Source organism: Geotrypetes seraphini, chromosome 1 (genome assembly GCF_902459505.1).
Source record: "Geotrypetes seraphini chromosome 1, aGeoSer1.1, whole genome shotgun sequence".
NCBI classification, from domain to species: Eukaryota; Metazoa; Chordata; class Amphibia; order Gymnophiona; family Dermophiidae; genus Geotrypetes; species Geotrypetes seraphini.
In genome coordinates, this window is record NC_047084.1 from 69973144 (window position 1) to 70000908 (window position 27765).

A 27765-nucleotide genomic window follows, 5' to 3' on the forward strand; every position below is an offset into this window, starting at 1 on the left:
ATGTTGGCTCTTAAAACAGTAAAAGGGCCCCAAAGTATTTTAATGATTTTATTATGCAGTCACAGTAGCCCCATGTCTTTCCACATGTCCCAAGGCAGCTCCTGTTAAGTCCAGGACTGCTTCAGCTGTGAAGACTAAGGGACTCTGTAACAATATAGTTCTGTTACAAAGAGATATAAATATAAATAAGGTATTCATTATATTAGGATAAAGGCAAGGAAGATACAAGGCTAAGACCAAAAGATAAAATGTGGTGCCTAAAATAGGGAGGCTGATATGTTTGAACTTGCAACTTGTATGGCTGCTTTCGTATGTAAAATGTTGCTCCCATTTCAGCTTTACAATGTTACTGTCCTCTAGATGTGACAACTTCTTTTCTTGTTTGTTGTGCTATATCGCATGGTTCTTTCAGGTACATGAAAATCTGATGTAACAAAGGGTCCCTTTTATCTAAACTGTGTAAAGCTGTTAATGTATGAATTTGCCCACGCTTAACAGCTAGCACACAAGTGTGCCAGTTATTAGCACTGTGTCAAGCCAGTTAGTGCACAGACATTCATGTTAAAATAAGAGGTGGGGAGTAGGTGGAGAATGAGCATGTTACAGTTGACATGTAGGCCCGGATTCTGTAGCTGGCACCACTATTGGCGGCTGCCTTAAAAACGGTTGATCACGTATCAATCACGCGCCGGCACTGGATACAGAATCGCGCCTCTAGCGAAGGTAAGTGCCAGAAATGTAGGCCAGGGTTTTCCAGGCCTACATGTCCGGAGCCTATCTTTGATGTGAATCACGCCTGCGTAGGCGCTTTAGGCTGCCTAATGCCACTTCCAGTGTTAGCCATGCCCACAGAGGCATTAGGTGGCCTAAAGCACCTAAGGGAGCACGATTATGGTGCTGATAGGTGCCCTGAAACTTGGTTAAAAACATTGTTTAAACAGCATTTTTTTTTTTTTTTTTACTGAGTTTTGGTGCCTACCAGCACCTAAAAAATTGGTGCCAGTTAGAGAATCTGGGCCATAGCTCTTACTGCGCTCTAACTATAATTTTTGCTCTTACCATCTCCTAAATAAGAGGCACTAAGTACCTTTGTGCTAATTAACAAAAATGTATATGAGTGTGCTAATGAACTTTTCAGTGCAGTAATTAGTGTACAGCCTTTGCACTTAGCACACTTTAATATTTGCTGTTTAAGACATAAGTGCAAAGCTTGCTCACTTTAGAAAAAGACCTTATAGAATATTTCTTTTTTTTGTTGTTGTTGACGCTCAGTACTGTTTTAAACATTCAAGGATTTCTGCACCATCATGAAGAATAAAGCTGCTGTTCTCAGTTTTAATTTTTATTTTTTAGGTTACAACAGATGAATTTACAAACTATTATGCAGGGGTCAGCGCTTCAATAGATACAGATGTCTACTTTATCACCATGATGAAGAATGCTTGGAAACTCTAACTGTATGACTTAGATTACAAAGCTTTATTTTCAGCTGCACTTTTATTCCCATTCAGTTTTAATACTATTCAGTCTTTTTATTGATTAGAATTTTAATTTCAGAATATGTGGGAAACATAAATGTAATAATGGGTATCCTTTTTTTTTTTAAGTGCTGTTTGTTAATCCTTTATTCAATTCCCAGTCAAATAATAATTTAAACATTCTAGCGTGACGCACTCAATCCCTTCTCATGAGAATTCTTGTAGGAATCTTCATTAGCATTCTTGTGCTCCGTCTCCAATCCTTCTGGGGCTGTCTTTCATTTCCTCAGTTGTCTTCCTACAAGCAAGATGTAGGAGCTTGTCTTTTCTTCTCATGTTTCTTTTATTTAAATTAGTTTAGTTTTGTTTTTTGCTGTTTGCAAGGCTTTTTCGGTGCTGCGGAGGATTCCTCTTATGGAACAACTCTGGCTGTGGGAGAGCTCAGACTCTGAGGTCAAGAGGCTGCTTTGCAGTGCACCTACTTGGGCAGCCTGCACTAAAAGTTTAGGGGCTCAAGGACTGATCCCAACGGAACAAGGCTTGCCCAGGTTTGTCCACAGTGGGCTTGAGCGCAGACTTCGTGGCTCTGTGGCGGTTTTTCCAGGATTGGGGCCGACTGTTTCTTTCCTCGTTCACATGTGCATGATCCGGTGGGGTTCGTTGGGCTCGAGAGGCAGTCAGAAGACACAATTAGTCCTGTTTCCAGGCTTATTGAGGCAGAGATTCTCCTTGTAAATCGTTTGCATCTTCCACGCTTTCAGCTTCAAGCACACATCATAGCACAGTAACAGGTTAAAAACCTGAAACACAGAATCAGGGGGGTGTCTTTAAAATTGATTTTTTTTGTAGTTTCTGGGGTTAGAGTTAGGTATCCCCCACCCCTAAAATCGCTATTTTTAAATCCCCAGTGTAATTCCCCAGGACCGTTTTTGGCACTAAAATTGTAGCCGCAGTGGCCATATTGGATTTTCCTATTTGAAAATAAAAGCCTCCTCCATCTGCCTTAAAACACCTCAATTTTGTTTAGAAACAGATGTGATGGACTCCTCAGGCCAGGATACCTTAGATTCATGCCAAGTTTGCGGTGGATGGCCATCTGAGGATCGTCTGTTTCACGTGCTGTGTGTGTGTGTGGGGGGGGGAAGGGGAAGGAGTGGAGCCACTGGCTTAGCCTCCTCTAGTCATTTGGGGGGGAGGGAGTGTTAGTGCCCAGATGGTCCGAGGGTCAGGGAAAAGAAATCCATATTTGAGCCAGGAAGCAATGCAAGTGCGTCCCCAGCAAAGCACAGTTGGGACACAAACCCCAGAAAGGAGCTCAGGAGCTTCTGCAGGAGCCATCTGGATATCCTAGTCAGGGGTGTGTAATATATGCAAAATATCTGTGCCATTTAAAAAAAGAAAAAATCCCCCAGTTACTAATAGGTCTAGAGCAATCGGCTTTTACTGCTGGTAAAACCTGATGCTAAATAGCCAAGTGATGTTAGTGCGGCAGTAGCTTGGCTATTTTGCATGGGGTTTTACTAATTTGCATGGATCAGATTGGAAAATGGCTGATCACACTTGGTGGGCCGTTCTGTGCATCAGGTCGTTATCAGTGACGATCGCTGACTTTTGTGCACGCATCCCCCAGTTAATCTGGTGACTTTGCTGTAACCAGAATTATAAAAACATTCTTCCATGATTGTGTGACTGCCCTGTTTATAATGCCAGTGTTTTGATCATGACAGTGTGGCCTGCATAGAGTGGCAGGTGTGGCTCTGGCTGCCTTGTTGGGCAGACTAGATGGACCCTGCAAGTCTTTATCTGACATCATATACCATGTTTCTATAGCAATTGTTTCCAAAGTAGATGGATGTCTCAAAATGGCCAGAAAACTATCCATCTGCCAAAAAGTCCAAATTGCAATTTTCAAAAGGTAGAATTTGAATGTCCTAAATTGCAGTTTGTCCAAATAGCAATGGGGTGTATTTAGGTTGGGACTAAAGAAGGCCCAAAATTAGGAATTTTAGTAGCAATAATCAAACGGGAAGAAACTTCCAAGTCAAAAACGAAGGTTGTCCTACTTGAGGCCTGTTTCAGTTACGTCCAGGCCAGAGTATAAAAAGGTGCCCTGATTGAGCAGCTGAGCTCTAGAGAGATTAAGGCATAATCACTCCTAAATTCTACAGCAATTACTGTCCTCCTTTCTTCATCCCTGATAGTGACACCAGAAAGGGAAAATAGGCTCTCTGACAACATCAAGTATTGTGCACACTTGAACACTAAAGGAAACAGGACTGAAGGATGGCCTAGTGGTCAGTGCAGTGGACTGTAAACCAGGGGGCCCAGATTTTAATCCAGTTTCAACTTTTTTTTTTAATCCTTTAAATTGTGAACCCTCCAGAAGCAGAAATATACCTACTGTATCTTATATTAAAGACACCTGCGAGGCTGAGGACTATTGAAATGGTGAATATTCAGGTATTTCCCTGTCTCTGGAGGACTCATCATTTAAAATAACAAGAGTTGCATTGGAATTTGAACCTGGGTACCTTGGATTAAATTCTGCTGCACTGACCATGAGGCTACTCTGCAGCGACTTTTGCATAGCCATTTTTGCACAAATGCTGCCAGACAGACATCCTTATATCACTTTTTTTGATGTTCATAATTTGGACACTTTATTTTGGAACATGGCTGTTCATTTTTGATGATCTCACATATTTTTGAACAGGAAAGCCTAATGCATTTCCTCTTTGACAATGGCTGTGAGATTGACTTTTTTGGATGTTTTATGTAGGATGTCTCAAGTATGATTTGGACATTCTTTTGAAAATGGCCCTCCATATCCCACAGTGAAAATAAATGCCATGAAAATAGTGCAGTTACTTTTGGGCTGGTCAGTACTTAATAAGAGGCCATTTATATGTGTCAGTTATTACTTAAATAACTGACATACTGACTTTTCAGCACATTGTTGATGTGTAAACCCCATGGTTTCTGGATAATTCTATCCATTGCAAATGTGTCAAAACTCTGCCTTAGAACCTATAAATCATGTAGAAACATGCACCTTCTTAACAACAAGCATGCTATTACACATATAATTCCCAGGGTAATTTTAGAAGAAACCTTGTATGCATAAAAATCCTTTATAAAATTACCTCCTACAAGTATAGAATCTATTTTTTAAGCTTAAAATACCCCTCATTATACAATTATATAGTTGTGAAGCTGTGTTATTTGATTGAATGATATGAAAGTGCAGCTGTAAATATTTCTCTGGTAACTTGAGGTTTAGGTAACTAACTGTGCAAATAATTTTACTAACTCTTGTGAAACAGAAAATGAAATGTGATTTAAAAAATAACTCATGTATGTTAAGTCTTCTGCTTACTAGCCATACTTCTGAAGGGTCATTTTTAAAGGTATTTCCACAGATAAAGCATGCCTGCCTGGTTATGTGGATAAACTCACACCCATATAGTCAGTGTACACACAAGTTTATCTGGTGTTTGAAGAAGTGCTTTGGGAAGGAGGGGGGTTAGGGATTGGTGTGCAAATTCATATTTATACATTATGTGAAAAAATCCCTCCCTACCTGAATGGTTTCTGATCATTAAACAAAGGGAACATAAGTAAACACAAGTTTTTAAATTATTACATCATTTATTTAGGAAACAAAGTTATCCAACATCCATATCACCCATGTAAAAAAGTAACTGCCACCTAAACTTTGTAACTGATTGAACCACCTTTAGCAGCAGTAGCTGCAACCAAATGCATCCTATAATTTGATATCAGTCTTTCATATCACTGTTGAGGAATCTTATCCCATTCTTTGCAGAATTGCTTAAATTCAGATAGTCGTAGGTTTTTTTTTTTTTTTTTTAATTTCTTTATTCATTTTATAACTTACAACAAGTGTACAGTAAATATCAAACAATTATAGTACAACATCACTTGAAAATCTACAATATCATATCATTTTGTAGGGAAGTTTGTGTGCAGAGACCGTTACGGTGTCTTCATTTGAATCCATAACACCTCTATGAGGTATATAAGAACATAAGAACATAAGCAGTGCCTCTGTCGGGTCAGACCACAGGTCCATCCTGCCCAGCAGTCCGCTCCCGCGGTGGCCCAAAAACAGGTCAAGACCTGTCTGAATCATCAGAAGGGGCTCCCCTGCCACCTTGGTTTCCCATTTAAGTCCTGCCTTCCTATCGAAGTCCTAGCCCTCCGGTCTACACATGCACGACCAGGTTGGTTTACTCGTTTCCTGGTTAACTTCCTACACCCGTGTTACATCCCAGCTCCTCCCTCAGTATCCCACGATCCCTCTATCCCTCAGGAATCCATCCAATCCCTGCTTGAATCCCTGTACCGTACTCTGCCTGATCACTTCCTCCGGTAGCGCATTCCAAGTGTCCATGACCCTTTGGGTGAAAAAAAACTTCCTTGCATTTGTTTTGAACCTGTCTCCCTTCAGTTTCTCAGAATGCCCCCTCGTATTTGCTGTCCCCTTCAGTCTGAAGAATCTGTCCCTATCCACCCTCTCTATGCCCCTCATGATCTTGAAGGTCTCTATCATATCTCCCCTGAGTCTCCTTTTATCCAGAGAGAAGAGCCCCAGCCTATCCAGCCTCTCGGCGTACGAGCAGTGTTCCAGCCCTTTTACCATTTTCGTTGCTCTCCTTTGGACTCTCTCAAGTACCGCCATGTCCTTCTTGAGGTGCGGCGACCAATACTGAACGCAGTATTCCAGATGTGGACGCACCATCGCTCGATACAATGGCATGATGACTTCCCGTGTTCTGGTTGCTATGCCCCTCTTTATGATGCCCAGCATCCTGTTGGCTTTTTTTGAGGCTGCTGCGCACTGTGCAGATGGCTTCAGTGATGCATCCACCAGCACACCCAAGTCTCTCTCGAGTCTGCTGTCTCCCAACAATACCCCCCCTAATTTGTAGCTGAACAACGGGTTCTTTTTCCCTATATGCATGACCTTGCATTTGTCCACGTTGAATCGCATTTGCCATTTGTTTGCCCAGTCTTCCAGCTTGTCCAGGTCCCTTTGTAGGTCCTCACACACCTCCCTGGTCCTAACTCTGCCGCACAGTTTGGTATCGTCTGCGAATTTTATAACCTCACACTTTGCCTCCTTTTCCAGGTCATTGATGAATATGTTAAAGAGTAAAGGCCCCAGCACCGATCCCTGTGGCACACCGCTCGTGACTCCCCGCCAGTCAGAATATTGACCCTTTACTCCAACCCTCTGCAGTCTACCCGACAGCCAGTGCTTGATCCATCTGTGCACATCCCCTCCCACCCCGTGGTTCCACAGTTTCTTAAGTAGCCTTTCATGTGGCACCTTGTCGAAAGCCTTTTGAAAGTCGAGGTAAATGATGTCTATGGGCTCCCCATTGTCCATCCGACTGCTTATTCCCTCAAAGAAGTACAGAAGGTTCGTTAGGCACGACCTTCCCTTGCAGAATTTGTGCTGGCTTGTTCTCAGTAGGCCATTCCTCTCGATGTGCTCGCTAATGCCTTCCTAATGTTTCCACCATATTCCCTATTATATCATTAACTATAGGCTACATCATTCAAGTTATTGAATATTTTGAATAAAGCTTCTGAGGCAGGCCACATTGGCCCAAACACATGCGTGTCGAGCCACCGCACAGGCTTTTTTTTATGACTGTTGAATAAACTGCACACCAACGCTTCTACATATCTCCACTGTGGTTTGTTTGATCTGGGGGTGGAGTCAACACTTAATTGCCTAAATTAAGTGGTCAAATTGGACCGCATTAAACTCGCTCCTTTCTTTATGCATTATTGCTTAGGTAGGTAAGTGCTGAATATCGCACAAGTTCCAAGATAGCCAACCGCACAAACCTGGATATTAATGCTGGTGTCCGGAGATTTCCCAGCATTGAACATCTAGACAAAATGCCAGCTGAGCTTAAAAAAAATGTTCACTACTGCCAGTTAAATATTTATGCGTTTTTGTTTAGGTTTCCTTAATATTATATTTGGTTTAAAGATCAGAAAGCATTCAGTGTGACACATATGTAATAGCTGGGGAAATCAAGATGGAGGAGGCCTTTTTCATCTGATTCTACATGCATGCTTTTGAAGATTCAAACATCTGTTTGTAATTTTATCCAGAAATTTTGTATGTCCCAGTAGCAGATGTAAATGTAATTGGATTCTCCTGGGGAAATGTTCAGAATAGAAGCATGCATGTACTTTTGCTTTGAAATCTAGTATGATCATCGGATAGAAAACTACATGCATATTTATTATCCACGCAGGCAGTTATAAAATTACCTCCACCCCCCCTAATAAGTTTTAGTGTTTGAGAGATTAATGGCTGTATTGTAAACCACATGTGGCTCTGAAGTCAGGTATGGTCAAGTTTTGGCAAAATCTAGATGAAGTGGAATTTTAAGAAACTAACCATTTGATTTCTTTCTGTGTCTACTGAACCAGTGTGGTGGTGGTGGAAGCATTGTGCTATTGAAGGTGCTGGATGAAATTTTAACACTGATGCACTTTTGCACCTTTAACACTGCTTTGCGTATTCGTTTAATTTTGGATATTTTGTAATCCAGTATTCCTAAATCCCCCCTGTAAAAATTCTCCATTTGATTCTGAAAACCTTCCATTTCCTCTTCATATTATGTATTGTATATGATTTTTAAAAATATACTTAATCTATAATATGAAAATTAGATTATTGAAATAAGGGTGCTTTTTACAGTATTTCATAATGTGCCTCATCTGCAGAATCTTTAAACTTCTGTTGCTCTTGTTCTTTTTTCTAACTCTGTGGGTGAAGGAGCTTTGCTTGGTTGTACACTTTCACATGATTCGTTTGATTTTCTATACTTTGCAAATAATAACATTTAATTATTGTTTGGTTCAGCATGATGTGATTTGTTGCTATTATGAAATGGACATGATATAAAATATGAATGATCATTCTGTTTGGAATGACAGTCTATAATTAAAATTTTAATGCTGATGCCAAAAGTTTTGGAATAGTGATGCCCAATCCTTAAACTCTACTTTCTACTTGCAGTTATATACAAATTTAATCGTATAGTAAATCTCATAAACATTCAAAACATCACTATACACTCTGAACTCTTGGATCTCAGTATTTTACACTCCCTCCGCACCCACCACTTCCGCGGGGCATGGAGTAATGTGCAGCAGATCTTCACCGATCCTCAAGTATTCTGTTCTGATTAGTATTAAATTTATGTCTTTTAAAATATTTATGAAGTTATTAACATTCATTAATTCATTCAAAGACATAAAGTGCATAAACTTGGCCAGGAGGTTCTCTCCACCGACATGTCACATGTTTCGCGCTTGCTGTTTCCAGGTGCCACCACCTACAAACAGAAACTTTAAACTTAATTATCTGCTTTTAGATGGTATACGTAAAATTATATGAAAAAACTTTTTGTAATTAGTACCTTTAGTTTTCTCTGCGTCGTCATCTCTTTCCTACTGCAGTTCAGTGTTTTGGAAATGGCGCAGTTGTCAGTCTATTCAGATTTAAAGGGCCATAACCAGCTGATAACCAGCTGATAACCTTCTTAACCAATCAAAAACCTCAATTTAGATCAACATCATTCATTCAAGTTCAGCATTGAGTCCGTAGGGTACTACGTCATTCAATTTAAAGATCCAATATTGTTCTTTGTAATTTAGTTGTTTCTCATATGCACCGCGGAAGTGGTAGGTGCGGAGGGAGTGCAAAATATTGCAATCCATAAACTCAGCATATGTCCAGTGTTTTGATGCCATTCATAATGGTTAGTAATGATAATGAATGTATTCAGAAAGTTGTTTCCATTAGTTTGACCCAATCTGCATATTGTTTGTCTAATATTTTGATGTGTAGTTGACTTTTGTCTTTTCTTCTCATTTTAGGTTTCGAAAAATGAATTTTTGGACTATTATTCTGGAGTTAGTGCATCAATCGACAATGATGTTTATTTCATTCTTATGTTGAGAAGTGCTTGGAAATTGTGATATTTCCTATGTACATGTTTGCTTTCTTTGAGGTTTCAATATTCCTGTTGATAACTTGTCTGTCTTCATTTCTAATTGACTCAACTATGCGGCCTTACTTACTGACAACCTTTCCAGTTGTATACTGTCTGAAACTCATTCATTCTGAACTTCCCTACAAAATCCATATAATTCCTTTACTGTGAAACCACCATCTTATGCTCTTCCGCTTCCTAGTTAGCATACTTTTTAGCTGTTCTCCTCTAGTCTTGAGAGTGATTGAATTCTTACACTGTCGTTTGTGTTTGGTAATCGGGTTTCTTCTTAATTTGCCCATCAGATTTAAAAAAAAAGTTTCCTCTTTCCGAGCTGCTTTTGAACTGTTCACTCTCTTTTTAATGCCCTTTGTTCATGCCTGTGTTCTGTAAAGCTCATAGATTATGTTACCTTAGAGAACACTAATTGAAAAATTATTGATCATTTTCTGCTTTTTCCTCTCATGTACTTAATCTAATCTAATAGAGCCATTTCTATTCTACTTAACCAGAATATACGAGTTTAAGGCAGATCACAGCTAAAATATAAAGGGACAAAACACATTTAATTACAGTAGAGTTAAGAACTGCATAAAATCTCTAATTCAAATACCTGTCAGATATTGAGCAAATAAGTAAGATTTGACAGCTCTCCTAAATGTATGGTAGCAGTCAATTTCTCAAATATTACATGGCAATTTATCCATAGATCAGGACCCACTACCTATCATAGATTTCTGTCTAGTAGTAGATTTTTGATAAGTAGAGACTGAAGGTATCTTTAGTCTTTACTTCTTGAGATGAATGTAACAATTTAGTAGAGGGAGATTTATACTGTATTTTATTTTGAAGATAATCTGGAGTTAATCCATAGCAATATAAAAAAAATGAACATCAATTCTTGCCTTTATCAGCAGCCGATGTAACCTTATCAAGAATGGGGAGGTATAATTATTAGATCATTTAGAAGGCAATTTTCAGCAGAGGGTATTTTCCATAAAACTAAATGACTGTCTTACTCGTTGTGGTTTTCCACCACCATAGCCCATTTAAGTGGCGCCACTAAAAATCCATGTATAAAGTTAAGTGGACAAGATATTAATTTAATGTTCTACCTGCAACTTGTGTCATCGCAGATAAGTTATTTGTTTAAGCAGTTGGATATCACCACATGAAAAGATAACATTATACCCAGCCCCAGAATGCCCCTAGCCATGCTGCTTTTTAAAATTTGCATTTAGGGCTAGATTTAATAATGTTGCACTTCTACATTATCATATGCATTAATGTGTGCTATTTACCACGGTGCTCATTTCATGCAATGGGGCTTATATACTAGTAGCATACGTTAATGGCTTTAGCATGTGCTAACATGGTAATGTACTTAGTAAATCTATAAAGTTTAAATGGTCTGTGGCTGCTGCCAACCATATAAGTTTGTATCCCTTAATAATGCATGATCCTAATGTTGTAAAGCAATGGAAGAAGACAATGGCCAGAGCCATAGGTGAATATATTAGACAGAACAAAGATTGTGATAGTGCCTTTATATAAATTGCTGGTGACAACTTATCTGTAGTATTGTGTCTAGTTCTGAAGACCGTACTTCCAAAATGATATGGTCCTTTTCAACTTTTTCGCAAATCTTTAAAAACAATTTTATTTGCTAATCATTTCAGAAATCAGCCTTACTAATATTTCTGTCTGTTATTTTCTTATTCTTTGCACTTTTTTAGTTTCTGTTAACCGAGTCGAGCTCCGCTTTGGTTGAAGACCCGGTATGCAAAGCTAAGATTTTAGTTTAGTTTAGGAATGGGTAAGCGCAACCAAGACAAAGACTTCTAAACCCATGTGAATTTAGTATACCTTAGAGCAGTATTTCTTAACTCGGTCCTGCCAGTCGGGTTTTCAGGATATCCACAATGAAAGAATTTTGCATATAATGATGGCAGTGTATGCAAATCAAATTTATGCATGTTCATTATGGATATCCTGAAAACCTGAATGGCAAGGGGGTACTCCAGGATCAGGTTGAGAAACACTGCCTTAGAGGAGAGAGAAGGGGAATATGATACACATGTAACTACTTAAATGATAAAATTAGTATAGAAGCATTTTTTCAGTGGAAAGTATGTTCTGGAATAAGGAGGAGGAGAGTAATATGAGGCTCTAAAATGGAGTAACATTAGAAAATATTTCTTCACAGAAAAGCTGGTGAATTATGAAGCAACTAACCAGTGCAGCTAGTGGAGGCAAAAACATTCAAGCAAACATTTGGTAAACACAAAGGGGCCTTTTTTCTAAATCTTAGTGCATGCTAACAGACATTAACATGCACTATGTACCACATGGACCATAGGTATAAGAAAGGACACGCTGCATTTAAGCCCCTTTTTTACTAAGCTGATCACCGTGGTGGCCCACGGTAACCGTACCGAAGCCCATTGGGCATGAATAGGCTTCGGTGCCATTGCCATGTAGCTTTGTAAAAGATGGGGGTTAGTGGTCTGTTAGCACATGCTAAGGTTTAGTAGAAAGGCCCCAGTAGTGCTTGAAAGTAAAGGTATAGATAAAATGGAGCAGAAATGAAATTTAATAGTGTAGAGGAGCCTTATTTTAAAAATCTGTTATAATGTTCTGCGTTCCTGTCATAGTATCCAGAAATTTTGTGTACATTGTGTTCTGAGGATACATTTACCCGTTTCCCAATACTACTATTACTTGCTTTGTAGCTTCTCCAGAGAGTAATTTTAAAATACATTTATTCATGTAAATTGCTGCTTATATAGGTAAAAAAGGTTACTTGAAACTTGTTCACCTTTGTGGGTAAAAGTATGTATATTGTTCCACATGGTGGCATACATTAACATGTATTTTCACGGGGATGCTCCTGAGGAGGAAGTCGGAAAAGGTACAACATAAATGAGGCCCTTTTCCTAAAAGAAAAGTCTATAAACCATTATTAAGATGAACTTAGGAAAATCCACTGCTTATTTCTAGGATATGCAGCATAAAATCTGTTATACTTTTTGGGATCTTGCCAGGTACTTGTGACCTAGATTGACTACAGTTAGAAATAGGATATTGGGCCTGATGGACCTTCGATCTGTCCCAGTATGTTAGCACTTAAGTTCTTGTGTACTAAAGTGTAGTATGCACTTAATGTGGGAATTACCGTAGCATATATAGCCACACTAACAGCTAGCACTGTGGCTTGACAATTCTGGGGTAACTCTGTACCTATGTGAATATATACAGTACACATGCACAGGAAGTGACTATTTTCCAACTAAGCAGTATTCTGTAAGTACTTAGCTAAATGCAATGGCATGTGCTAGCAGATGGGCAGTCACATTGTCAGAGAATGGTTAGAGCACAAGCTTTGGGCACCCTTTTACTAAACTGCAATAACATTTGAAATTGAATGTGTGAATATACTTCATCATAGCTGTAAATTATACACAGCACTCAGTGGGGGTGGAACCAGCATTTTCTAATGCTGGTCCTCCAGTAAAGTAGCAATTAGCACGCAATACCTGGTTAGAGTTAATGCAAGAGCACTTACAGTGGAAACAGGCACATTATCACAAAACCCCTTATTGTATTTGTGCAGTAGCCTATTTCTGGGCATTATCATATCATACGGTTCTTATATCCTGCAATTCTCAGCTTGGATTCATTACGGTTCACAATTAGATTGATGATTGGTTACTTCTAGACTTTGCGTATGATAATTCACCTGGGAATGGGTTGGTGTTGGTTATATTGAGAGCTTCATGTGACGGTTTACTTGAGAGTTAGGCACCTAGATCAGCTTATTTGGTGTTGATAATTCACAATTAGTCCTTTATAATTAGCTTTAGTTAAAATTAATTGGATGGTAGGCATCTATTGCTTTCAGGTACATGCCTAATCCAAGGCAGAAAAGTGGGTGTGGTTAGGGGCGGATCTTGGGCATGTTTTGCATGTAGGTACCTAATGTAGACTTAGGTGCTGGTAGGCACATAACTTAGGCCTTAGTATTTAGGCCAAGAAAATCTTGGTGTAAATAGGGGGCAGTTAGGGTTCAGACACCCACTGAAGCTTAAGTCCATTTTAGGCACCACCAGGTGTGATTCTGTAAATTGTGCCTAACTGAAGATTAACAGATGCTATTGCCATGTTCCTCGGTGCCTGTCTTAGGCGCCATTTATAGAATTGGGGCCTAACTGTGCTAAGTGCTTACTGCATTATAATAAAAGGACCCAATAATTTGTAAATTGAAAATTAACTGCAAAGTAAGAATAATCACACAAACGTTGCAGCAAATGTACAGTCCTAAGCAGTTTACAAAAAACACACATAAAATATATTAACATTAATACATAATCTTCTTAAGACATACAAATACCAAAACAGTGATTTACATCAATCATTTTTAAACAATTTCACATCACTACCGCCACCCCCCCATTACAAAACCATGCTAGTGATTTTAACACTGGTTGCAGTGGTAACAGCTCCGACGCTTATAGGAATTCTGTGAGCGTCCGAGCTATTACCACTGCAGCAAGCACTAAAGAGGGGTGGGGGGAGTAAAATACCTGAAAAAAAAAGTTTTTCTAAAACCATTTGAACATTTGGCTGATCTTAAGCTCTTTAGAAGTGCATCCATCATAGATAAATAGTTTCACATCACTAAAATACCTGAGAAAATAGAAATGTTTTTAAAGACTTTCTAAAGTCATCCAAAGATTCAGTCGGTCAAACTATTTGGGAGCACATTCCATAGCTGAGGACCCACAACCATAAATTTAGAATTTCTAAACATTATCCAGTCTTATTTGTTTGAAATCTGGGACATCAAGTAGAGCCTGATTCCCTGAATGTAAAGATCGTCATGGAACATGAATCTCTAAAGTTGCAGCCAAACAGAGGGGTTGCTGTTCATGAAGGATTTTTAAAAAAATCGGTGTAAGATCTTAAATTGAAAAATAAGTAGCCAGTGTAGTTTAAGAATCAGCATAATGTGACCATAACGAGGGCACCCCGAGATAAGTCTAGCAGCCACATTTTGCACAATCTATACTGCTCTTAGATCTGTTTTTGGTAAACCTACCAACAGTGAGTTACTATAATCAAAGAGTGGATATACATAAGCCTGCACTAGAGTTTGAAAGAAGAGATTGTGTTAGAAAACCAATTCTCAGGCTCTGATGGTGATCAGCACTGTTTCTGCTCATATCTCGATTGGTGGCAGAAAACCACCACTGTCACTTATACAATTTGGCATAATTTCTAAAGTATGCTATCTTAAAACTTGTACCTTTTTTTTCCCTGTTGCTGAAAGCTACAGATACCCCCGTTACAGGTTTATCATACCTCCTAAAGCCTCTTTCAAGCAGCATTAGTTTTATAATGACAAGATTACTGCAGCTTCATGATAATTGGTCTTACAGTCATTTTTTTCTTTCATTTTCGCCTAATACCAGTCCTATAACATTTCCGCTAATGAATTTAAAATACAAGTTTCAAAAGAATTTATTCAGATCTATTTGAGACTTAAATTTGAAACTTGGTGAAAATTGCATGCCTTCTCTGGTAAAGATTTGGCAGCTTCCTTTTGGCACCTTCTCTTTTCGGTTTTTAATATTTCACTATTCATGTCACTGTTAGATTTACATCTTTAGTTGACCTTTAAAATGTTATTCTGATAATCTTCCCCATACTTGCAGCTTTTAACCACTCCTAATTTTTTTTCACTTCCTTCTAACTTTTCTCTTCATTTATTCTTGCCGTTCATATATACTCTTTTTTTTTTTTTACCTCTACTCTTTCTCTCCTGTCCTCCTCTTAGGCAATAAACCATAATAAAATGAAGTGAAAAGCACACATTTTAAGTTTCAAATCTACATGTTCATCCAATTCTCTGTCACCTTGTTTTGGATTGATTGTTTCTGTTTGAGGTGCATAGCTTTGAATTGTACTTTGGAATAAAGTACTATACAGCAAAAGAAAGAAATAGTTGAATAAAGATCTGTCTTTTGAAACTTAACAGATGTCATTTAATATTACAAGCAAATTTCTGTTTGTTTGCTTTAAAAGTAGTGTTTAAAAAATTTGCTTGTGTCAGTTTTGCCTTACAAGTTTCTTTTTCCGTTGAACAAACTAAGGGGTCCTTCTAAGGTGCACTAACGGATTTAATACATACTAATGATTAGAGTGCACTAAATGCTAAGATGCCCATAGGAATAAAAAGGGCTGCTTCACATTTAGCGCACACACTAATCGTTAATCTACGCCAAATCTGTTAGCACATCTTAGTGAAAGGAGCCCTAAGACGTAAAACCGAATAAAAATTTTTTAGTGTTTGTTAATCTATTTTATTTAAAACTTCTAAAGTGTCATCTCTGTGATTTTTTTTTTTTTTTTAAGCATGTTGTCTTGAATAATTCTTAAAGGACCTATGCTTGAGTTTAATGTTGCTCTATTCCTCTTGGTCTGCTCTACAGGGACCTAAATCAGGTTATATATAAATATATATATATATATATTGGAATATTCTTCTATAAAATGTGCATTTTTTATCTGAATCAGCCGTCTTATGAATGAATGAAGACCAAAACCACCAGCTGCTTATTATTGGACCTAGAATTATGTAAATGTTCTGTATTTGGTAAACTGCACGTAAAATACAGTGAGAAAGATGCTTATTAAAGTGTAAAAATTAAATTATTTTTTGTATTAAAAATCATAGTATAAGCTGTTTGTTAATGTTTATAGCCTGTCATATGCTGTTCATCTAGTTTCATATTAAATGTGTTGCATTAACAAAAAGCATTGTTTGTCTGCAGAAATAAAAATATTACCCCCAACGTATTTGGAAAGACAAGAGTTGGAATTAATTGCAGTAATATATTGGTAAATGTTTGAGATGATTTAGGTAATATGCATTTAGTCTGATCTGGGCAACAGTTGAAAGAAATGGAGTTTGAATGTTTATTTATTCAGTTTTTTAGCCCATTTAACCCATTGTCCTAAGAGAGCTCAGAACGGTTTATTCAGGTGTATGAGATTTGGAGGCCCAAAGAGCAAAAAATGCAGGCCGTTGAGAAAGCAGGAGAAATAACTGCAAAAAGCTTGGTCAACTCTTAGGGCTCTTAAATTGTGAGCACTAGACCTTAACACCAGCATTGAGCTGGTGTTAGTTAGTTAAAGGAGCCCTAAGTGAAGCAGAATTGCATGCGTATTTAGTGATCGCACAAATTTTGTAATGATTTGACACTTTCAGTGGACACAGTTGTATTTTTCACCTTTTCTATTTTTATTTGTGTTTTGGGAGGTAGTGGTGGGGGGGGGAGGTAGTGGTTTCTACTAAACGGCCCAGATGCACAAAGCTTTGACACCTTGGTAAAAATTACTGTTGTGGGAGTGCTTTTTCTTTTACTAGTTGACGCTCAGCACGATAGCATGCAAATTATATGCATGCTAGTCATGTGGCAAATTGCCAGTATAAGGGGAGAGTAACTGTGCCTAGCGCTTGCTCAGAAGAGCAATCACTAGCACAACTCCTCCTCCTCCTCACTCCCGTGTCAAAAAAAAAGCAGCCCTTGGTCTCCCTGCCTATTAGTGCAGCTAATCGAGGCGGCTGCCAGCTTAGCTGATTGGGGATTCTCCTGCCCCAATCAGCTGAACCAGCAGGAAGACCAGGGGCTGCTTTTTTTTTTTATGGGTCCTAAGGGTTTAAGAATCTCCTCTATAAATTTGTGAGTGTGCCAATACCAGATAGGATTGGTTTGCCAGGATAAAAAAAATCTCTTATCTGTTCATCCTTTGATAGCCCATTTTCTTGAAAGAACTATTCCACATGAAACCACCTATCAAACCTCCACCTGTTACTTGGGATCTTAATGTAGTACTATCTGCTCTAATAAAGTCTCCCTTTGAGCCACTTACATCTTGTTCTCTCAAATTTCTCATCTAGAAAGTCATTTTTCTCATTGCCATCACCTCTTCATTCCATGTGAGTGAACTTCAAGCTCTTGTATCGGATACTCCCTACACAGCACTGATCCCTAGTAACTGTTCATATTGTATCATCCTACAACTTAGTATAACATCCTGTATCTGATTGTAAACATCCTATAACTGTTCTCTCGTCAATATCTTGAACCTTACTGTAATCACCCCAGTACCCGCTCTCCTTGTACTTTCCTGTATCTTATTGTAAACATCCGGTAACCGGTTTCCTGTTAATCTTGTACCTTTCTGTAAACACCCCAGTACCTCATTGTAAACACACTGTAACTTTTTTTTCGTGTTAACCTTCCTGTAAACACCCCAGTACCCTGTACCTCATTGTAAACACACTGTAACTGTTTTTTCGTGTTAATATTTCGTACCTTATTGTAACCACTTTGTATTATCCTGTATCCTTCTGTTAACACTGTACTCCCTCTAGACACGACTTCACTGTAAACCGCTTCGAACTTAGGGTATAGCGGTATATAAGAAATAAATTATTATTACACAAGATTCTACCATGAAAGAGTAGTGCTTCGAACTCAACCAGAATAACTACCTAAAGTCTTCTCAGAATTATACCTCAACTAGGCCATTGTTCTGCCTGTTTTCTTCCCAAAATAGCATATGTATTGACTGCAAACTTGCTCTAGCATCCTACCAGGACTGGACTAAACATTATAGAGGATCATCCCAACTCTTTCTGGGTTTTGACCCTAACAAATTCGGAATTCCTGTTACCAAGAGAACTATCTTCACGTGGCTAGTGGACTGTATCTCCTTCACATATACTCAGGCTGGGCTGGTGCTTCAGGGCCATGTGATAGCTCATAATGTGGGAACTCATTTCTGCTCTGCATCTATTGAGCACATCTGGAAAGGGGCTACGTGGTCCTCAGTCCATACCTTTACTTCTCATTACTATTTGGAACAAAATTCCAGAAGAGACAGTTGGTTTGGATAAGCATTTCTACAAAATCTTTTCTTTACCTGAGCACCAACTTTCCCTCCAACCCACAGAACTCTGGAACAACCTCTCATCCCTGCTCAGAAATTCTAGCTCCTTCCAATCCTTCCGCAAACACTTGAAAACTTGTCTCTTTTCAAAAATCTAATCACCTCCCGTTCTCCAGTACCCTGTCCCTCTCTATCTTCTCAGTCCCTCTCCTATATCCCTTCATTGTAGTTCCTTTCCTCTTAACTTCTGTAAACCGTGCCAAGCTCTGCACTTGTGGAGATGGCGCGGTATACAAACCTAAGATTTAGTTTAGTTTAGATTTCACCAGGCTCATGTTTATATATCTATTTCTAGTGTTTAAGCCCGTTACATTTACGGGTGCTTAACAGTGTTCCCTCTAAGCTGAGCAGGAGTCCTCCACCCACAGTCTCACCAATAGAGGGTGCTGTTTTACTGTCACATTTTTCAATTGTGAGGGACAGGCAAGTTCTGCAGGACTCCAGGGAACATACCTGTCCTTAGCGACTGAAAATATTCCACCCCCTAGTGGTAGCAATGCAGCTGGAGGACACCTGTCTGTCTGTCTGTCTGTTTTTTTCTCTTTGTCTTTGTCTCCTTAGACGCTGCCTGTCTGTCTGTCATTTTTTCTGTCTGTGTCTCTCCCTATGTCCTTAGTGCCCTCATTGCCTCCTTCCTATGTCCTTAGTGCCCCTAGTGCCTCCTTCCCATGTCCTTAGTACCCCTTCCTACGTCATTAGTGCCCCCAGTACCTCCTTCCTGTGTCCATAATGCCCCCAGTGCCTCCTTCCTGTGTCCTTAATGCCCCCAGTGCCTCCTTCCTATGTCCTTAGTGCCCCAGTGCCTCCTTCCCGTGTCCTTAGTGCTCTCAGTGCATCCTATGTCCTTATTGCCCTCGGTGCCCCTTTCTATGTCCTTAGTGCCCACAGTGCCTCCTTCCTATGTCCCCATCACTATCTTCCAGACTTTGTCCCACCCCCACCCATGCCAGCGTGCCTCCCATCCCCCTGAGCAGCAAGTTTCCATTTATCCCCTCCGGCACCGACCCTACCCGGCACACCCGAAACCCCTGTTGACCCTCCCAGCCGATCCTCCCACCGCTAGACGGCCGACAAACCTCCCGGCTCCAGTAGCTTCCGAGGCACATTAAACACGCTGCTTTGCGGCCTTCTACTGCCCTAATTTCCTCTGCCACATCTCTGATGATGTCATCAGGGACGCGGCAGAGGAAATCAGGCCAGTAGAAGGACGCGAAGCAGCGTGTTTACTGTGCTTCGGACGCTGCTGGAGCCGGGAGGTTTGTCGGCTGTCTAACTTACTTAGCTACGGCCAAATCTATCTTCCGTCCACGATCCTCACGGGAGCAGCGCCTGACCCTCAGCGGCTCGAAGTTCTCCTCCCAGCAGCCACCGCCACCGTCGCTCTGCGAAGCCCTCCTCCCGGCAGCTGCCACTCCGCACTGCCTTTCATGCGCTTTAGCGCGCATGCGCACTCTTGCCGGCCACAGCCCGACAGATCAGGGAACATGGCGGTAAGAGTGCGAATGCGCGCTTAGCATTTTATTATATAGGATTATTCTCCAGAGTGATAATCCTGGCAGCTTGGGCGTCCTTCACAAGAGAATATTACTCTTGCTTGTTCCCAGAAAAAAGACAAAAATACTTACCTGTAGCAAGTGTTCACTGAGGACAATTGGCATGTATTTTCTGAAAACCCACCCATCTCCCCTGGTTGGTGTCTTAGCTTTGTTACTGAACTGATGATTCTGTGAGCCGATGTCAGGCAGGCAGGCACTGGCATGTGTGCAGTATGGGCACTACATAAAGATTTAGAGTGACAGTGCACTTGGTAGTGCTTGATATGTGAATGGCCTACTACCGTGTAGCTTATACATGTGTATAATGACTCCCATTCTACCCCAACCTGCTCCACATTGATCATATATATATAGGCTACGCCCTAGTAGGCTGGTAACATATTGTTGGGGGGGGGGGGCATATCGTGTGCCAGGAGCCAGTATTTAGTACTACTACAACCACAATGCACTGGGATAGAAATCCCCCATCCAGGAATTAGCATCTCCACATTGCCATTTCTCACATTCTGCTTATTTTGACTTGACACCCACCCCTTTATGTCCCCTCATATGCTGATGACTTCCATTCTAAAAACCTGCAGCCAAGACAGGCTCTCCTCGTAAGATGAATGCATTTTGGTTGCTTCTTTCCCCTCATCTCTCCCCTCCCCCTTCCCCCTCTCTCTCTCTCCCCCCTCCCCCCACGCCTCTCTTAATATCAGCCTCAGGAAGGTTGGAGGAGAAGAGGTTAAACAGAAAAGAGAGCAATGAACATGACAAGGCAACCATTCACAGATAAAATTCCAGTCCAGGTTTCACCCCTGGTCATATTAACCACTCTTATTTTAATTGTTATACGTTTTATTAATATAATACTGTGATATTATTTTTCATTCATTTCAAAAGAAAACTATACAAAACATTCAACTAAACTGTGAAGCTGGCATGAAAAGTACTCTTCTATCAGCCTCTATCACATCACATGCCCCCTTACAAAATCAGATCCTGAAGCAGGTGGGCAGATGTCCTATCTCTAGATCATTGTGTATAATTCAGGAACTCTTTGGTAGATTGGGTTTCTGGATGGATAAGAAGGATAGGGAATCTTAACAGCACTGATAACCTCGCTGATTGAGCCCATGCGAAAAGCTTCTCTAGCTTAACAAGCTTTCTAAAAGCTTTTGAGTCACTTCACTTTGCATATGTTCCTGCCTGCCACCATCACTGGGGACTACCTCAGTCTTTATCTTCCCATGGCGTTCTCAAAGGTATATCACGAGAGTTTATCTCAAAATGTGGTGATTTCTTTACTGTTACTTTAAAAAAACTTTTTCATTGTGAAATAATTTTTATTGAAAAGCATGGGATCACATAATTTATATCATAAAACAGTGACATAGACAACAATAGTGCTGTAGTATAGCAGGTTCATCATAACAAGTTTTGACATAATAATTAAGCTACTCTCCCTCTAGCCTACTAATCTGACCTAAAGATAGAGATCAAACAGCAAAATCCCAGTGTAGGACAGGATGTAGGAGGATCAAATGTCCAATGTATTTCCAACTAGAACAATCTTGTAGTGGTAATGAGCCCAAATAAACCAAAATTTATTTTTTTTTTGGGGGGGGGGGGGGGTGTTTATGACCCTGAATCTCTATACTGCTCCACAAGTGGCTGAATGGGTCAAAATACTACTTCACAGAAAAAACCACTCAAGAGAACGTATTCTTTCCCACAAAGAAAGGTATAAGTAACCCCAATGATCACTCAATATTGTAGTTTGCTTTATTAAGGGTCTTATATTGATGGAATATTCTCTAGATGTGATGGCAAGTGGAAAATATACAATTCATTTTTTTATAGTTATAGTATTTTTATTGATATTATAAAGAGAATTACAACATGGTACAAGCCTTGATAAAGAAACATAAACAATGGGTATAACAGGTTGAAAGAATCATTTAAGTTAACAAAGAGAGGTTACTCCATGGGGTACATCAAGTCTAACAATTATAAGGAGGCAGCAGCATAATATGATGAGAACTAATCATTTATACAAATGTAAACCTACAAATTAAGGTGTAGATTTTTCCATATTCGTAATAGAGATTTGATGGTGGAGATGTGGCCTAGTATTGGTGACCATTGGGAGAGTAAAGGGGGTGGGGGTCATGCCTCCAGGGGTCATGACAGTAGCCTACTTGTAGTCTTGTGAGCTGTGCTGCTTGTTTGTAGCCTCTTAACTACTGTTTTGTGTGACTTTTATGTTTTTATACTTAAAACTGCCAAAGACCCTATAAGACCCTTGAGAAAGGCAACATCATTATATATAAGGCAAAGATGAAAGCATTTCAGTGATATTTGGAGACAAAGAGGCTGTATACCGTAATTCCTTAGACATGTAGTAACTATTAGCAGCTATGTGATTTTGTTTATGTGTATATGGTCATGAATGGTTTGCATTTACATTATGTATACAATATCCATTAATGAAAAATGGTTATAAAATGCTTCACTATGCTGCAGCAACCTATTCTGCATCCTAGAGAAAGAGACATCCCCATTGAAAAAGTAAACTCTGCATGCCTGCTGACTCTTAATACCCTCAGTTGAAGATGTGTTTTCATCTGGGACTTCTGTGCTTTCTCGTAGGAAAAGGTATGAACCTGTATGCTTAAGATTTGGAAGGCATGATATACAGTTATGTTGTAGTTTTGATAAGGAATAACTTCAGTACTCATTGCATTTTTCCTCTAATTTCTGCATGCGTTCCATTTGAATTTTAAACATTTATACAATTGTGTTTGAAACACAGCATGCATTTTGAGAAAAGTTAAGATGTCTATTCTGTGTGGCACAGCTAATATGGAACTTAACCAAAATCAAAGATTTCAACCTAGTACAATATATACTTATAATCCCATCATATTTTTCATATATTATTTTTTTTCTCCTGTACAATTCAGACAATTCTATTGACAGTTCAGAAGATGTGGATGATAAACTGAAGAGTATCTGTCAGTACATTTTAAACGTTCGGGACTGTAGGAGAAGCAGCAACTGCAAGAGCAGCTAGATTGATAGATGCACTATGACTCGGGCTTCAGGTGTACACATGACCAAATGAACGCAGCAACAACAAAATGGTAAAGCAGTAATCAGTGTGTGAGCCATTTGTAACAGCTATGGCTCATTTAAACCCGTGGATTTTGATATAAGAATAAAGGCAAACTGTATGCTTGCTTTCACGATTAAAGATTTGAGTGGAGGAATAGTCTTTGTCACTTTCCTCCTGGCTTTGAACAAATCATTAAAACACCCTTTTACTACAGCACAGTATGAGCTAATGGAAGCTTATGAAATGCTAAGAGGTCCATAGGCTTCTTAGCATTTAGTATATTCTAATTCAGTTAGTGTGTGCTGAAGGGCCTCTTAATCCTTCATTGCCTCAAACAGAAAATTTAGGGGGTAATATTTAGCCCATAGTGTTAAGTGGTTATTAAGCTGAACTGAGCCCAGATATTGATTGCCGGGCCATGTCAGAGCACTAGCATTGAATATCTGGGTCCCTGTGCCCACCCGGAAGCTTAACGGTTGCACAGTTAGCTTGGTGGATAGAGTTAGGACAGCACTTTTGCTGGCTTAACTTTATCCACTTACCTAATCTGTTCACAGACCGAATATTTATTTAATTCATTTTTTTATCTTGTTGTCCCCAAAGAGCTCAGAACAGGTTACAGGTTAAACATACATAGTATATAGTTAACAGGTTACAATTTCACATAATTACAGTACAAGGTTGTATCCTAACATGATACAAACTAGGGGTCTAGTACCAACAATTACAGAGTTGCTTAAGTACTGGCTCTGCCCACAGACCACCATAGCACTAAGACCCTGATTCTATAAAAGATGCCTACAGTGAGGCGCCTAGATCGGTACGCTTAGCTGATCTAGGTGCATAACTTAATCTTTTTAATTGGCTTAAACAGCAATGATAATTGAAAGTACCATTTAAAAATAATTGAAAACCAATTTAAAAAAATTAATATGCCAGTAGGTGCCTACCACTTCGAGGTAGGTGTCTACACTAAAGCACCTACTGGTAATTAGGCGTGGTTAGGGGTAGATTCGGGGTGGAGTTTGGGCTTGGATTAACTTAGGTCCACTCATTTAGGCCAAGAAAATCCTGGTCTAAATGGCAGTGTACTTAAGGATTCAGTGCCTTCTGGTGCCTAAGACTGCTTTAGCCCCACTAGGCGTGACTCTATAAACAGTGCCTAGTTTTTCATTGACAACCATGACAAATGGCGTCTAGGAGTTAAGTGATGGGCTGGGTCACGAACTGGTTGAGTGGAAGGCAACAGAGGGTAGTGATCAATGGAGATCGCTTTGAAGAAAGGGATGTTACCAGTGGTGTGCCTCAAAGTTCTGTTCTTGGGCCTGTTTTATTTTATTTATTTATTTATTTAGATTTTTATCCCGTCCTCCCAGTAGCTCAGAACGGTTTACAAGTAAACATTCACAATGGAGTGAATTGGACATACAAGATTATACAGTAGATTTAAATACTTGGACATATGAGCAGCAGTTTAAATATAGGGACTATAAAGCAAATTAAGAACAGTAGTTTAAATATAAGTAGTTTAGTTTAGATATGAGTTATTTGAGTATAGGCTGAGAGTGGACTATACAGAAATTTAGGCAGAAGATTAGAATGGAGAAAGAAGGGTAGATGTAGGGTTTAAGGGGTTGGGTGTAGACTGAGGGGACTTTAGTTGAAGAGGAGGGTCTTTACCATTTTCTGGAATGTCATTAGTGAGTTCTGTAGTCTGAGTTGAGGGGGGAGTTGGTTCCAGAGTTGGGAATGAAGTGGCTGTAGGAGCGTTTGTGGGCGGTTTCTGAGAGGAGGGACCTTCCGTCGTATCTCCGTTTTTGAACGGAGGGTGTTATGTTATGTTATGTTATTTATTTCTTATATACCGCGGGTGGGGATGTAGATGGGTAGCTTGGATTTTATGTAGGAGGGAGTGGTGGCATAAATTATTTTATGTGCTATTGCCAGGGCCTTGAATGTACAGCATTGGCTAATTGGGAGCCAGTGTTCAGCGCTGAGTGCTGGGGAGATGGGATCATGGTAGTTGAGGCTGTGTAGGAGGTGGATAGCTGCATTTTGGACCCGTTGGAGGCGCTTGAGATCTTTTTTGGTTATTCCATTAAATAGGGAGTTGCAGTAATCCATTCTGGAGAGGACATATGCGTAGAAGAGTTGGGCTAGGTCAGGTGTGGAGATGTAGGGTTTAATCCTTCTCAGTTGGCGGAGGTAGTAGAAGGAGGTAGAGACTATTTGGGATATGTGGGAGGATAAGGATAGGTTTCCGTCTAAGGTTACTCCTAGGCTGCGTACTTGATCTGTTGCCGTTAGTAGAGTGGAGTCCCATGATAGTGTTGGGCGTGTGTATTTGGTGTTTTTTTTCCTGATCCATAAGAGTTCGGTCTTAGATGCGTTCAGTTGTAGTTTGTTGTTTGTCATCCAGGTTTTCATGTCAGAGAGGCATTTTTATAAATGATATCGCTGTTGGGTAAGATTTGCCTCTTTGCGGATGATACGAAAGTTGTACGTTAAATTGTATGTTTATTTTATATTTTATTGTAACTCGCTTAGTAAATTATATATAAGCGATTATCAAATTTAAATAAAACTTGAAACTTGAAGGGTTGTCGGGTAAGATTTGCCTCTTTGCGGTTGATACGAAAATCTGCAATAAAATAGACATACTGGATGGTGTGAATAACATGAAGAAAGACCTGGCGAAGCTTGAAGAATGGTCTGAAATCTTGCAGCTAAAATTGAATGCTAAGAAATGCAAGGTCATGCACTGGGGCTGCAAAAACCTGAGGGAACGGTACAGATTAGGGAGTAAAGAGCTTATGTGCACTTATGTGCACGACAGAAGAGCGGGACTTGGGTGTGATTTTATGTGATGATCTTAAGGTGGCCAAACATAAGAACATAAGAAGTTGCCTCCACTGGGTCAGACCAGATGTCCATCCTGCCCAGCGGTCCACTCCCGCGGTGGCCCATCAGGTCCATGACCTGTGAAGTGGTTCCTGACCATTTCTATAATCTACCTGTGCTTCTATCTGTACCCCTCAATCCCTTTTTCCTTTAGGAACCTATCTAAACCTTCCTTGAACCCCTGTACTGTGCTCTGGCCTATCACAACCTCTGGAAGTGCGTTCCATGTGTCCACCACCCTCTGGGTAAAAAAGAACTTCCTAGCATTTGTTCTAAATCTGTCCCCTTTCAATTTCACCGAGTGGCCCCTAGTGCTAGTGGTTCCCCACAGTTTGAAGAATCTGTCCTTATCTACTTTTTCTATGCCCTTCAGTATTTTGAAGGTTTCTATCATGTCTCCTCTAAGTCTCCTCTTCTCCAGAGAGAACAGCCCCAGCATTTTCAATCTGTCAGCATATGAAAAATTTTCCATACCTTTTATCAGTTTAGTTGCTCTTCTCTGGACCCCCTCGAGTACTGCCATGTCCTTCTTGAGGTACGGTGACCAGTATTGGACACAGTACTCCAGGTGCGGGCGCACCATTGCACGATACAGCGGCATGATGATTTCCTTTGTCCTGGTTATGATACCCTTTTTAATGATGCCCAGCATTCTGTTTGCTTTCTTTGAGGCTGTTGCACTCTGTGCTGATGGTTTCAATGTTGTGTCTACCATCACCCCCAGGTCTCTTTCAAGGTTGCTGACCCCTAGCAATATTCCCCCCATTTTCTAGCTGAACATGGGGTTCTTTTTCCCTACATGCATAACCTTGCATTTCTCTATGTTAAAACTCATTTGCCACTTTATTGCCCACTCTTCCAGTCTCGTCAGGTCCCTTTGCAGGTCTTCACAGTCTTCCGTGGTTCTGACTCTGCTGCAGAGTTTGGTGTCATCAGCAAATTTAATGACCTCATATTTTGTCCCCGTCTCCAGGTCGTTAATAAATATATTGAACAGGAGCGGTCCCAACACCGATCCCTGTGGAACTCTGCTCGTGACCCATTGCCAGTCTGAGTAATGGCCATTTACTCCAACCCTCTGTTTCCTACCTGCCAGCCAGTGTTTGATCCATCGGTGGACATCCCCTTGCACCCCGTGGTTCCACAGCTTCTTAAGCAGCCGTTCATGGTGTACCTTGTCGAAGGCTTTATGGAAGTCAAGGTAGATGATGTCTATGGATTCCTCTTATCCATCTGGCTGTTTATTCCCTCAAAGAAGTACAGTAAGTTCGTGAGGCACGACCTTCCCTTGCAGAAGCCGTGCTGGCTCGCCTTCAGTTGTCCATTGTTTTCTATGTGTTCGCAGATTGTGTCCTTAACCAGTGCTTCCATCATCTTTCCCAGGACCGAGGTCAAGCTGACCGGCCTGTAGTTTCCCGGGTCACCCCTTGATCCCTTCTTAAAGATGGGCGTGACATTTGCTATTTCCTCTGGGATCTCCCCAGTTTTTAAGGATAGATTACATATTTGGTGAAGTGTTTCCGCTATTTCGTTTCTCAGTTCTTTTAGTACCCTTGAGTGGATGCCATCCGGACCTGGTGATTTGTCGCTCTTCAGTCTGTCTATCTGTCGGAGGACATCTTCTCGGCTCGCCTCTAGTTGGACCAGCTTTTCATCTTGGTCTC

General features: G+C 40.1%; 1 protein-coding gene across 5 annotated transcripts in view; it reads left to right on the forward strand.

The window, feature by feature from the left end:
* Positions 1–16373, forward strand: part of CAPSL (calcyphosine like) — a 62367-nt gene extending 45994 nt beyond the window's left edge. For 4 of the 5 annotated variants that reach the window (XM_033932838.1, XM_033932851.1, XM_033932843.1 and 1 more), the window contains exons 5-6: positions 1354–1457; positions 9411–16373. In XM_033932838.1, coding sequence (XP_033788729.1) covers positions 1354–1455 — 102 coding nt within the window. In that variant the 3' untranslated portion in view covers positions 1456–1457; positions 9411–16373. The remainder of the gene's footprint in view (positions 1–1353; positions 1458–9410) is intronic. The other variant, XM_033932857.1, reaches the window with a different exon arrangement.
* The last annotated feature ends 11392 nt before the right edge of the window (positions 16374–27765 follow it).